This window comes from Stegodyphus dumicola, chromosome 6 (assembly GCF_044657685.1).
Source record: "Stegodyphus dumicola isolate Sdum_Otavi_A_Nest chromosome 6, ASM4465768v1".
Taxonomy (NCBI): Eukaryota; Metazoa; Arthropoda; class Arachnida; order Araneae; family Eresidae; genus Stegodyphus; species Stegodyphus dumicola.
The window spans coordinates 148,438,564-148,453,830 of NC_140773.1; the positions used below are offsets into that span (position 1 = coordinate 148,438,564).

A 15,267-nucleotide genomic window follows, 5' to 3' on the forward strand; every position below is an offset into this window, starting at 1 on the left:
AAATAAAAATACAAGAAGTTTGAGTCCCGTAGGACAAAGATTGACCGGGAAATTTAGTTTCAAAATTTGCAATGTTTGATGCCATATGTAACTTGCCTTCGGGTATCGCTTAATTAAGTTAGAATAATTCGAGGAAATAAGTTTAAATGAAGTGCAGCAAAAATAAGCATAATTTAAATAGTCATAGAAGAAAGTCACGCGGAATCCATATCAAATTTTTACTTTTTCATGATGAGCATAAAACTTTCCAAAATACAAATACAGAAACTGGGAGACCACATTAAAGATTAACTTTCGTTATTTGTCCGTTATTCGTTATTTCGTTCGCTGCTTCCGGTGAATTTTCCCCGATTCATCCCCTTTCTAAAAACTCCTTGTTGAGACAAGGAATGCTATATTATAAACGTCAACTTGCTTTTTACACTTAACAATACGATCGATAAAAACATTCGCACATGTACAGGTTAAGTACGAATTAAGAAAGAACTTAAAAGAAATTTAGAAATCTATAAAAGGTAAGTAAATTTTTATGTTACTTTATTAGAGATAATAGTGAAGCACCAAATATTTCAATCAGTGTTATTTCATAATGCTAAGAGTATACCTTTATTCATTTAAGAAATGGCCCACCAGCGGTCGAGCGGTAAAATCGCTGAACACTGGTAGTTCCGACCTGAGTTCGATCTCAGGCGAACGGGCTGGCTTCATAGGCATTTTCGTGGTTTTTTTCCCGTACGAGCTTACAAGCCAGCTTACAACGTACCATACGAGCCAGCTTTCCTAAGAAAGTGCTCTACGAAGGCGTATTTCCTCTTAGGCACATAGCCCCAATGTGTTTTGTCATAATCAACTAAACCAAATCATTTAGGAAATGTATCAGTTGATCACTGCTCAGTGTACATTTGCTGTTTGCTTACAAAAACGCTTTATAAAGACATTTCCACTATTTTGCTAATAATTCTGGAAGGCTCATAAAATCCGAAATTATGTTACACTAGCTAACAGAGAACTTAAGTCTGCTTAATACAACAAAAATCTGCTTAACTTGCTTTCGTGTCTTTGGGAAACGTAAGTATATGCAGAAATAAATATTAAAATCTATCACGTATATTTGTAATGATGTAAAACATACTGTTTTGGTTCACGATAATGATAAATATGCATCATGTTATGACAGATTTAAAAAATCACAAATAACTATACATATGCTAGACTTCTAACAAAATTTCTTTTGCAATATGAATATGCATTTATTATTATATGAGTCGTAAAGTTCCGTATTCGTCATTTTTAGATTCTAGGTATATGACAATTTTTTTTTTTTTAATTTTCGTTTTGTTTTTAAAAATGAATTCACTTTATAGCTTTTCTTCAATTTATTATAAAGGAATAGGAGTTTAAATTTTGATTATATATAATATGATATAAATTCATCATTCATTAACAATATTTTATGTATAGCAGAAAAATTATTATTAATGTTTAAAATTTTAATTTTTTTAATGATTTGTCTTACATTTGTTGTATATTTGTCGAATGTATAGCTAAATATTTCAATTATACAAATAAAGATGATGCAGAAAACAATTCAGCTGGCATGACAGCTAATTGCGAAAGAAAAATTAGAGTCTTATTGCTGTTAACTCTTAGTAGAAGCAGCCATTTTTAAATTGAGGTTAAAATAAATTTATTCTATGGTCTATTAGAAAATAACTATACTGAATCATTTATTGACGACTTCTAAGAGGTCGCTTTCTGAAAGAAACCTGCATTTTTGAGAACACAAACATACGTTGATATTGAACATCACTTTTTTAAGATGCCAGAGCAAATGCACAGAGCTCCAAAAATATTCTAAAAGCATAGACGGTCACGTTTAAAAAGGCTGACTTCTTTTAATAAAGACTGGATATTAATGTTCATTATACATTTGTCACATTTTTACTTTCTTTCAAAACAGCGATACTGTGGTTCAATTGCTTTAGAACTATGTGAAACTAATAAAATGGGCCCTATGTTATAAAAAACTAATTATATTCAGATACACACCTTTTTGAACATGTTTTAAATCCATTATTCTAATCAGAATACTTTGTGTACAGAAAATATTGAATCAATATTAGAAATCAAAAGCTAATTGAGATTAAAGTAGTAAGAGTCATATCGTCTAACCCATTTTAATTGAAGTAAACAGGTGCTTACTTCATCGTAAAGTGAACACCTGTTTTAGCAACAGCGAATGAAACGAAAAAGGAGCCCACCAGAGCTCGAGCGGTAAAGTCGCTGAACACTAATAGTTCGGTCCGGGGTTCAATTCCCGGCTAACAGCTAGCTGCACAGGCTTTTCGTGATTTTCCCCGTGTGTAACTTGCATATGAGTCAGTTCCCTTTAAAAAATACTCCACGAAGGCCTCCCTCCCCGTAGGGCAATAGCCCTAGTGTGCTTTGCCGTAACCGAATAAACCGAAACCGAAAAAAAAAGGGAATTGGTGGTGGAAGGCTGCGACGAAACGTCGTTTTAGAAGAATGGGCTACATAACCAAATTTCTATCTATATTCTGGTAAACACTACATTATTTGCTCATCAAAAGCCTAAATTTAGTTAACGCTCGGCTTAGTTCTTAAATTGCAATTTCAGGCACAGCCCCCAAACAAGACGATGTCTGGTATTCTATTTCATTACTTAGTTATTCATCATTAATTTAAGAATTAATTACATTTTCATTTGTCTTTAATTTTTTTGAATTATAGTAATAATCATTTAATATTCTAGTTGCTAATTATTCTATTATTGTAATAGTTATTTTATTTATTTTTTATTTTTATTTATTTATTTAATCATCTTTCTTGATGGCCTTCCATAGAGCTCCAGCACCTCTAATTTTAAAAATTAAGTCCTGACTACAACCGATGATTGCGAAAATAAAAGTCAAGTAACTTATTTAGTGATAATTAAATAAAATAAAAGCCAAAGCTTTTTCGCCTTACTTGGCTTTTATTATATATATATATATATGTGTGTGTGTGTGTGTGAGTGTGTGTACTTTACATTTAATTATAAGGACATATATACATGTACCTTACGTTTAATTATAATTTATTTGATATATATATATACATATTTACGTTTGGTAGTATTACCGATTGCAATAATAAGGGAGGTGCACATCTAGATGTTATAACGGACCCATATACAAAATTTCAACGTTCTAGAACTAATCGTTTTTGAGTTATGCGAAATGCATACATACGTACTTACACATCACGAAAAAAATCCCTTTCAAGTATCAACTTAGAGTCATAATCATTAGTCATAAGTATCAGCTTAGAGTAAATGGGATTACATTTAACAATCAGTTTTTTTTTTTTAATAAAAAAGAGAGTCCTTCATTGTGTTCGTACGTACAGACGTCACCCCAAAAAATAATTCACATGGATTCCGTAATCGCCAAAAATGGATATTTCCATTAAAATATGATACCCAAAAGTTTTCTCGATTACAATACTTACTACCATTTTATTTGGTACAAAGAAGTAAAGAACCTATATTAACCTACATATTCTTATATAAACAATACCTAAGTGCAGTATGTAAATATTTCAAATCAATAAAATCTCACTATGGCACGCTCAAGGGGAAAAAACAAAAAAATCATCTAAATTTTCAAATTACAAACATAAATCTTAACGTAAAAAGCAAATACAAAATAACGCTTCACGCTATCAAAATTGCTCATCTTCTTAAATATCAACAACTAAATAGTATTTCAACTAAAACACATAATGTAAACAAGAGTTTGCCCAATTCCCCAAACAATTCAAAATTATCTATGAAAAATATGAGCGTATTGTGACGCAACCGTATCATTCGTATTCGAACAGCAACCGCATCTTTCGTACTCGAATAAACCGTATCGTACGACAGATGCGAGTAACTAACAGATGCGAGTAACGAAATGAATTTGTGAGTACCGAATCGGTACTTCGAGTCAACCGATATACCCGTTACTCAGTAACGAATACATGTGGTTTGCCCCAGCTCTAATGTAAAAAGACGAAATGGATGCAAAATGAGACGTGGCTATTTTGTCTGTCTATCTAGAATTTAACGGCGTGAATATTCAAAGTTTGTGAATGTGTAAATAGGTCTCCGTTTAATTTAGTAATTCTTTCTTCTTAATTTAAAGTTAGAATGTCAAATATTGGTACTAAAGATACTCTGTTGAGTATTATTGATGATATAGAGCTTATTGCCAAGTAAGTGTATCATATTTAATTTCTTAACGGGAATATTAAAGGTTTAATTCTAAGTTTCTTTATTTTTATTTGATATTTAGAGAATTATTCGAAAACTTGATTGCACCTAAAGGGCAAAAATTAACATCTGCGGAATTGTCACAGCTTGCTGAACTTCTGGTTTTAAAGGATCAAGATTTGAAAGCAACTTTAGCTGTTGGTTAGTAACTTCCATTAAATTATATTACATGTTATTTATTTGTAACTCTTCTTTACTTGATTTTGTGCGATTACGCGTTGTTTTCCTTCTTTAATATTTTGTAAAAGCAGAATGTTTTTTCTCCTGGCCTTTTAGCTTAAGAATTTTAAATAAACTATAAAGAACGTTATTTCATAAATATCTAGAATAAAATAAAGTTGTCGACATTTTTGTGTTCATATAGTCTTAGCATCATTCATAAAGGTTATTTGAGTATGACAAAGCATGCAAAGACTACCTATCTAAACATCATTTGATACATATTAATGCAACAACTGAATTCTCAGAATGTGCCAACATCAGGCAACTTTATGTATATCTAAATCACACAGCCATGTGCAAATTGTTATTCAGTTTCAGCAAAGAATGCCGCTATTTTCGTTTGATTTCTTTTTATTACATTCTAAAAGTTTTTATGGATAATTCATAATAAAATCAATTTTAAAACATGCATTTGTGGAATTTGTCTGCAGTGGAAGAAACTGCAGTAAAATTTCTGAAGAAATGTAGTAGTTTGCCACAAAATCACAAATAAGAAAAATTTATTTTAATATATTCAGAAAACAGCAATCTCCACGGGTGATCTTTGGATTATGGTAACTTGGCGATTTTTTGGCGACCAACTCTGCTACAGCAACCCTCTATTTTTTTTTTTTTTTTGCCGCCATTTTGTCTTCACGAAGTAAAGACATGTTTCTTTTCTTTTTATTTACTGAACACTTTTTCCAACAATCTACTAGCCGAATTACATTATGCTAGAAATTTTATGTAACAAAACTGCTTAATCATGACAAATATTAACTGCAAAATTGGGAAAAAGTGCACAATCGCAAACTCCTTGCGCGTTTTTCACAATAGCACATACACATAAACCATTTACACATAGACTTATTTTTACTTAAAAAAATCCCAGAATTGCACAAAAATGGCATTGCACACACTCTTAACTTTATCCGTCTACACTGCTATTTTCTCATAAATTACAAAAATTTGCGGTTTATCTTTACATTACTCTCCTACAGCAACCCTCTATTTTTTTTTTCCCGCCGCCATTTTGTCTTCACAAAGTAAAGACATGTTTCTTTTCTTTTTATCTACTGAAAACTTCTTCCAACAATCTACTAGCCGAATTACACTTATGCTAGAAATTTTATCTAACAAAACTGCTTAATCATGACAAATATTCACTGCAAAATTGGCGAAAAGTGCACAATACCATACTCCTTACGCGTTTTTCAAAATAACACATACACATAAACCATGTACACGCCGACTTATTTTTACTTAAAAAATCCCAAAATTACACAAAAATGGCATTGCGCACACTTTTCACTATATCCATGTACACTGCTTTTTTCTCATAAATTAGAAAAATTTCACGAAAATACATGACAATTTTCTGAATCTTTGAACCCGGTAAAAAGAACATATATGAAATTACCTGATCGCGAAAAAGTATATACCCTATCCAAATATGAACATTTCCACATATAAAATAAATAAAATATCCAAAAACTTTTACCTCTAAATCATCTATTATATTATACACGTCACCAACGAATTCATACTGCAAGCATTACAAATACTTAGTGTCAAATATTTAAATTATTTCCATGCACATTTACTTCAACTGAAACGTATACCAAATTCCTACAAACATAAAATTCACAAAATAACTATCATTTAATTAAAATATCACTAAACCATGTACACGTCGACTTATTTTTACTTAAAAAAACATCCCAGAATTGCACAAAAATGGCATTGCGCACACTCTTTACTATATCCATGTACACCGCTTTTTTCTCGTAAATTAGAAAAATTTCACGAAAATGCATGAAAATTTTGTGAATCTTTAAATTCGGTAAAAAGAACATATATGAAATTACCTGATCGCAAAAAAAGTATATACCCTTTCCAAAGATGAACATTTCACCTATAAAATAAATAAAATATTCAAAAACTTTTACCTCTAAATTATCTATTATATTATAAACGTCACCAACAAATTCATACCACAAACATTACAAATGGTTACAAATACTTAGTATCAAATATTTAAATTATTTCCATGCACGTTTACTTCCACTGAAACGTATACCAAATTCCTATACACATATAATTCACAAAATAACTGTCATTTATTTAAAATATAATTAAATTCAAAAACACTACTTAAAATATAAAAATCATTGCTAATAACAATTTTCCAATAATACCATATTATTTTATTTACTCCTTACATTTAGAACAATGCATAAAAATAATATCCTCAAATAATTAAAAATACTAACTTACCTAATCTTCAGAATCTTGATTACGTGTCCGATAAACTTTTCTTATTTTCTCCGCTAAATAAAAAGCAAGCGTACGTGCGCCTGTTTCAGGATCTTTAAAATCATACTTATAGTTCACAGCAAGGTACCAGGTAAAATAAATAACTTAATAAAACATCTTTTTTTCTATCTCGCACAACCTTAAAAAAACACTTATTACTACCCTTTTCAATCCCACTAAATACCCATTTTGAATTCACTTTAGTTAGGGCCATGGGATCCAAAAATTAACCAACACTGTTTCACACAACACAGAATAAAGCTAAATACAAAATTTCCAGATTTTTTCTCGATTTCCCCCCTTTTCCGATTAAAGAACTGTAATTCGTCCATTAATGTCACATGACATATCTCATGATCTCTCATTTCCCTCACACAAAATAATGCGTAATCGGAACTGAGTACTTCTCACATTATTACCAAAGTCCTAGGTAGTAACTTTTATCGCCTCCAAAATGTCACCAAACTACCAGTTACCATATTCCAAAGATCAGCCATCTCCACAATCTCTATACAGAATTGAAGAGGGAGGGGGAAAAAGATAAATTAAAGTTGTTTATAAGTAAATTTATTGATTAGCTTTTTGAAATTGCAAGCTAGCAATTTTTCTTTTGTAAAAATTGCTCAAATAATGCCATGGTGGTTGCACTAATACCTAAGTACCCATCATTCATAAATATGGGAAGTTATGTCTGCTCATATTTCTTAATCTGTGATTATATGCATGTTTGCTTAAGGGTAATCTGTAATACAAATGTCGTCATAATGTGAATTTCTAAAACTAGAAAGTTTAATAATATTTCCGAGTTAAAGAGGCCATTCTGCTTCGTCACCAAAATTGGCAAACTTAATTACTTAGTATGTGGTGTGTAAGTGCAGATTTCAGATATTGTTAAATGTTTATGGAGTGGGTTCGTTAATAAAGAAGTACCAATCTTAGTTTTAAAAATGCCTTGCTCTATATTACAGATACTCATATTAGTTCTGAAACTATATTAAAGTTTTAAATCTACATTAAAACCCAAAAATGAATATATATTTAAAAATATTTTAACCCGTAACAGGAGAGGTGAAAAAGTTGAACATAATGGGATGTGCGGTCTGAGAGACCTCGCATTATAATAATTTTTTAAAATATCATCATGATATTTCACTTAGATGTTCTTTGAACATTTTACTCTGAAACGAAAATACATGTTTACACTTTAAAGTGAAATTAAATTTTTCCCAGAAAATTTCCCCATAGCCTTAAATTTTTCAATGAAAATCATATGCTGCACTAAATTCTATAAAACTAAAAATAAGAATGCATCTATTTTGAATTAACTATTTTATCTATATTATTTAATATTTAAAGCAAATTTTAACCGGAGAAAATTGTATGTAGCACAATACAGAAAAATTTTGACAGTACTTGAAATATCAGTATCTCACTGATTTTCTGATAGTAAACAATTTAGTTTTCGTCTAATTCATTGCATAACTTTTGCATGCATTCCAAACAAACAGGGTCTTGGCAAGATAAAAATAAATATGCTGTCTTTCTTTTCTTGCTTGGGGGGCACAGACGACACGTTTTCCTTGATTTTAATTTTGCTTCTTTTGTGCCCTGCTCCACATCCTTAGACTCGGCTTCTTTTCCTAAAATCCGCCTTATCATCAGGCGCAATTCGCGATTTATTCTTGGATTTTTCACTCTCGTGTGTAGTAGTGGTTGGACTAATTCTCCCGCTGATTCTTTCAAAAACACCATTCTGGTCATAACAGGGTTTTGGTTATAACCTTGGTGCAAAATGTATGCGTTTACTGTACTCATATCTACTAACCGGTAGAAAAGAGCCATAGGCCAACACGTTGTTCTCCTGCTACAGGAATGGACAGAACATTTTTCATCTAAAGTATCAACACCACCTTTGCTTCTGTTATAAAAAGCAATTATTTCAGGTTTCTGTGTTTCTGAGTCTGTTTCTATCGAATGATGCAATGATAACATCGAAACCACCTGCTCGCCTTTTCTTTGGAACAAATGAAATCAACGTATGTACTTAGTAAATCCATACAATGTTGAATTCTCTTTTCTTGACTTACATGGAAGAAAATCTTTCGGAATTTCTTTTTTTTTTTTTTTTTTTTTTTTTTTTTTTTAACAGTTCCAATGTATGTCAGTCCATTTTTCAACAATTCTATGGTAAGTTCTATGGAAGAAAACCAATTGTCTGCTGGTACATTCCTGTTCATATTAAAAATGGGTTTGCTGAAACACAGAACAGCTTGACTTGGTTTGCTGAATTTTTCCAACTCTCTTCTACGTTAATTCCATCAGAGTCTTTTCCACAATAAAGATATGCATTGTAAGCATAATTATTCCGGGCATCAGTCAAACACATAACTTTTAATCCATATTTCACAGGCTTTTGGGGCATATATATTTTCAAGCGACACTTTCCTCTGAATCCAACAAGCATTTCATCAATGCAGATGCAAGTGCCTAATGTGTATGCTTTCTGGGAGTAATAAATGAATAAATTCATCACTTCAGAAATAAGTGCTGCCGGATCAGATTTCTTTCGTTCTTCCCTATCATCTGGGTTATCAAATTGCAAATTTGAAAGTAAAAATTTAAAACATTTCATTGACATAACTGCGCGAAAAATATCACGGCCAGTTCTATCCGTGGCAAATAAACATTGAATATGTTCATGATTGGATTTGAAGACTAATGTGTAAATAAGTAAACCCAAAAGAGCTCTCAGTTCATCAACACAGGTGTAGTCAATTTCACCTTTAATCGGACCACATATATTTTTTATTTTTCTTTCAATTTTTAGATTTGTCCATTTCACAATTATGCTTAAAAGTTCGTCAGTAAAAAGTAGTTGCCATACATTTTTTGGATCTGAATTATCAATTACTTTTCAATTTGGTTCAACAGATGACCATTTGAACCGATTTTTTCCATAGTAGTATTTTACGGAATTAGTTGTTTCTAGATCAGAGAAATCATTGCTGTATGCATAAAATTCAGAGTCTGTTGAGTGGGCACCTTTCGCAGAAATTTTCTTCACAGTCATCTTCTTCACTAAAATTACTTCCAACTTCATCTAGAATTTTTTTCAGTTCTTCTGCATAACGCGGATCAGAAGGATAAATGAATCTCCGCAGACCTAACTTCAGAGCCATGTGTTCACTACTGCCGAAAATTGTAACACTGAGAGGGAGGTGAGGTCTCGCAGACCGCTCTAGAAGAATTTCAACAGATACACTTGCCAAAGCATTCCGATAAGAAGAGGTCAGAAAGAAGGTCACGAAACGTGAAGCTAGGGAAAGAATCCATTCAATTGGACAAAGCATGCAATAGGGGTGATGGGAGGAACATATGGCGCGGTCCGCCAGACCGCACGTCCCCTGTTACAGGTTAAAGTGTATTTATCAATTTTAGAACATGGCTTTTTTTTGGTCGCAATCTAGTATAGACAATGCAATCTATAGTGATACGAATTATAACCTGTAGCTGTATGAAATGAATTTTTTCTTTTCTCTTTGTGATATACCTAAACTTGTGTAAATTTTTATATTCCTATGAAAACAGAGGCCCGCCTGGCATATTTAAACTTTTGTCTCTTGCTTCATAGATGTTTGTTTTCCTGAAAAAGATAAATAACTGCTTTTTTTTTTTTTTTTTTTTTTTTTTTTTTTGTTGTTGTTATATATTTAACTCTTTGAAGGGCATTGGTATATAATATATATCGGATGTTTGTTGATTTTTTTAACCTCCTAAAAATGCTAATTTTTCTACACCAAAAGTTGTAATCATAAGTTTCCACTGTTTCCTTTTGATTCTAAATGGCAGCACTGCCCTATAAATGCTCAATATTTTGCAGTTATGAAATTAATTTACCTCTTTCAAAGGTATTATGTTTGAATATTCATAAATTCTATTGGAGGGTAGGAAAACATTCTCGATCCTCAAATATATGATGCACACATGCTGAACCTTTTATATTTACTGCATTTCAATCAAAACTGATAATTAAAAGAAGATTATGTATACGTTTTTAATACCAGTGTATAATATATACCGGCTTCCCTACTAAAGGTACCTTGCCAATAAATGGCAGCACCAGGCCTCTCCCTCTCTACCCTATGAGGTGACAGAATTTCTTTACATTATAATAGTTTATGATTAATTTACAAGTTGTTTAGGATTCAGTATTATGTTCATGGGGGTATGGGACGTTTACTGACTCTGTCCTGAGACTGAATACAAGTATATTAGTTGCAGTCTATGTTTACACCACTCGAATTTCTCATTCATCTCTGTTTAGCTATAATTTTAATTTCAGCATGCGACTCTTTCCCATGAGAAAGAAAGACTCGTCTGGCGTCAAAAAATGGTACACAACTGTAGGGGTTAAATGTGGCATTGTTAGCCCCCAAACGTACCCGTTGTTTTGGGTTTTCCTACAATGCAGTAAAAAATGAAAAGAGGTGACAGACAACTAATTTGTCACACAGGGATTATGCCATCTCCACAAATGGACTGTGATAACATCACACAAAGGAAAAGCTCTAAAAGGATGGGAAATTAAAATTCACTTTAGGTCCATTTCTTAGTGCAATGAAAAAACTGCTGATTTGAAAGCATGCTTTTATTCTTTACGTCTTTGTTAATTTCAGATGAGAGACTAAGGAATACAAGAAACATTTTTTCCCTGGGTTAGGATACGAGTATGCGGTTTAGTCTTCATAGCTGGTGAAAAGAGGGAAATATTTCTAAAGCCAGTTTTAGTTGCAAAACATTGATCTTAGGAAGGAAAAAAAAAGGGGGGGAATATTTGAGTTTTTAAAGTTTTGATAGAAATAAGAGCTTTGAGGTGTATCAATAATAAAATCGTTTAGCAGCTTTTTTCTTGAACAAAATGATATATTACAACCTATATTTACAAAAAAAGTAAAAAGGGCCCCTTACAGGGCCTGATAATCGAAAGTGTGTGTGTGTGGGGGGGGCGATTCTTGCTATCATGGCATGAAGCATAATATAAGTCGCGCTTTCGAGACATGAAAAACGCAGTGTGAATTTTATGAATCGGCCCAGTAGAACGGGAGATATAGCACTGTCCTTTTTTTTTTTTTTTTTTTTTTTTTGAGCAGTGTACATCAAAAGTCCGCAAAAATAGATGGGGAAAAACACAAATTAACAATTGGCAGTTACCTGGGATAAAAATGTCGTAGAGGAGCACTGGTATAAAATATATACCGGCCCTCAAAATTCAGGATTTCACTCTAGATTTTTTAAGTTTCAATTTTGTTTCCTAAGGGTCTATAAGTTACCATTTGTTCAAAATTTTACCACAATTTAAATTATTTTATATACCACCTCTCAAAGGGTTAAAGGAATTTAGCAAGGTCTAATATCTACTTTTAGCTATTACTAAGGATAAGAAGAATTCAAATAACTGGTATTTGTAAAATTTTACTTGTGTTCAGCAATGTGCCTAAAGCAGCAAGAAGTGTTAGGCTCATAGCCATTTGGTATGATCGGTAGCATATTGTTCTCAAATGCTAAAGGCAGAGGGTTCAAGTCCCTATGGCAGTGGAAGTTTTTAATTAATTTCATGAATTGATTTATTTTGTTAACTTTACTGCTCATTGTTGTGCAAAGTTTGTTTTATATAGAATAAAACAGTAGAATAATTCATGCACCTTTAATTAATCTTTATTTAATAATTTTAGTATTTGATTTCATTTAATCTTATTGCCAAATTTCAAAATGTAAAGTTGGATTTATTTTCTGCCTTTAAGCTCCTTTTCTCATTCCTGTGCAATTCATACTGTAGTGAATTTCATGCTTAATTTATTCCTTAGAAAATTGGGGTCTTAACAGTAATTAATGAAATATCATTTACTCGTGTCCTTATTGAGTTTCAGGGACAAAATCATTAATTGCTTGGAGGGTCAAGTCAGTCTGACTGGAGACATTGTTAAAATTTGAAACAAACAGCTGTACTGGCCATTGACTTAGAATAATAATATCACCAGATTACTCTGTGACAAAAAGTGCAGGCAATGAAGATGTAATTAAAATCAGCATTGCAAAATACGTAAGACAGGGTTGCCACGCTACCTGGAAAACTGGAAAAAGTTAGGGATTAATTTTATGATAAATTGGTAACAAAATTGTATTAAATTAAAAAAAAAATTACGGAATTACTCTTATATACTCCCTAAGTTGGCGACAAATTTCTCACCAAACATTTTTTGGCGAGAAAATCCACGCCGCCATATTACTACCTATATTTTTCATCTACATTTCGAACTTTAAGCCTAAAATGTCTGCAAAAACGTGATTTTCGCACGTGCAAAAACCATGTTTTAAACACACAATTTAAGCTAAAAATTCAAAACAAAAACAAAAAATTTAGATAGCAAAAACGTAAAGTTTCTAAAGAATATTTCGGAAGAATCCATGTACACAACGATATGTTTTAACTTAAAAAACATCACAGAATTGCACAATCTATACAGCAGAGGAATCTACGAACTACACACACCTAGCTTAAATAAATTAACATAATAACGATAAATTTCAAATAATACCATGTATACAGCGTTGTGTTTAAACTTTAAAAAAAAAAATCTGCGGATAGCACAATCTAGGCAGCATAGGAATCTACGAACTACAGACACATCGCTTTAATAAATTAACAAAACAACACTAAATTTCAAGAATACCCTGGACACAGCATTTTGTTTCAACTTTAAAAAACATCTCCGAATTGCACAATCTAGGCATTGCGCACTAATCAACAAAATAAACTAAAATAAATTTCAAACAATTCAAAAAAACAACAATAATGAGAAAAATTCATACTAAAAAAGAAATGAACATAACATTCTTTAAAATAAGAACAAACATAAAATAAAATACACTTACCATGAATGAATGCTTTTTCGAATAGCAGAAATACCAATTTCATGCTGTCACATAATCATTATTGTATTTATATAACAGCCAGATTCACTATCTACAAAATTGATACTATCTTTCACAAATAAATGTTCAAAACCTTTTCCTAAATCCTCGTAGGATTTCCAGCCATCCGAAAAAATAGTTGTACCAGGCTCAATCCACTCTTTAATACACTGCATCAGAGTTTCCTTACTTCCTCAACAGGATGGCCATGATGATATTTCCTTTTGCCTCTCAACAGGATGGCCACGATGATATTTCCTTTTGCCGAACTTCAACACATCAACTTCCACCACTTTATCTTTCCCTCCTATCTTCTGAGACATACAGCATACATAAATCACTTAAATACTTCACACCACACGAACCACTAGTAAGTGAAACCAGCTAAAATCCAAGTTTCCACGTAAAAAGGGTTGCCATAAAAACCAACATCTCCCCCAAAACCATCGCAGAACACGCAATCACGCCAAAAACAAACGCACAACACATATCGCCGCATTTGGCAACCTGAGGGTGCATATAAGAGTAGTACCAATTTTACAATTTATTTAATTATATACTAAAATAAATTACAAAATTATTAAATTCCTTCTATATGTTTAAATTAAATAACTTAATGTTCTACAGATATTGAATGAGTTACTGCTTATCGTAGCCAATTTTGTTTTCATACATGTTTATAACATTTGTCAACAAACCATGCTTTCTTATGGTCAGATTTTGCTAGTGCCATTTTCTCTCATCGAGATCACTACAGAAGATAAGTACGAATATTTGTAATTTAAACAGGAAAAAAAAACTCAGAAATTCATATAGGACTTCTGATTGCAGATGGGGCTTTTACAAATATATGTTGCTTTTAACTGTTGTAGAAATTTTTATTTTATTTATTTATTTTGAAAATGTATCAGTTAATAACTATTATTACCCTTATTTGGTAATTACTTTTTCATTTACATGCTACTAATGTTTAAATGTTAATAAATTTATTTTACAGCTGCAGAGCAAGCTGAAATTCAGAAAAAAATTGATGCACTTCAAGCTGATGTTGAAAAACAAGATCAGGATATACATCACTTGCAAAAATATTTAAAAGAAGCAGAGCATTTATTGGTATTTTTATTGTGAATTTATTTTTCTGTAGGAGGGATAGCCAAACTTCGTGTTAGCCTAAGCCACAGTTAAATTTTCAAAAGCTGCAAGTAGATATTTACATAGTCTTAAAAATAGTAGAATAGTTTTTGAATGAGAAGAAAAATTTGAGTAAATCAAAAAAGATTTTCCATTTAAAGAATAAATCAACAGTTGTTACCAATTCTTTATTTATCCTTCCAACCTGTTGCTCTGTATTCAACAAATTTTGCTCTTATGATATGAGACAAATTAATTTTCTGTGGTATTCCAATTTTCCCTTGAAGCCAAATCATGAATCATTTTCCTCAATTTTTTATTATCAATAAATT

At 31.6% G+C, this 15,267-nt stretch overlaps 1 protein-coding gene across 1 annotated transcript in view; it reads left to right on the top strand.

Moving 5' to 3' along the window:
• Positions 1-4,058: 4,058 nt before the first annotated feature.
• The window catches only part of MED4 (mediator complex subunit 4), a 34,518-nt gene continuing 23,309 nt past the window's right edge, over positions 4,059-15,267 (top strand). Inside the window, exons 1-3 of the mRNA XM_035350077.2 lie at positions 4,059-4,257; positions 4,338-4,456; positions 14,802-14,917. Coding sequence (XP_035205968.1) covers positions 4,193-4,257; positions 4,338-4,456; positions 14,802-14,917 — 300 coding nt within the window. The 5' untranslated portion in view covers positions 4,059-4,192. The remainder of the gene's footprint in view (positions 4,258-4,337; positions 4,457-14,801; positions 14,918-15,267) is intronic.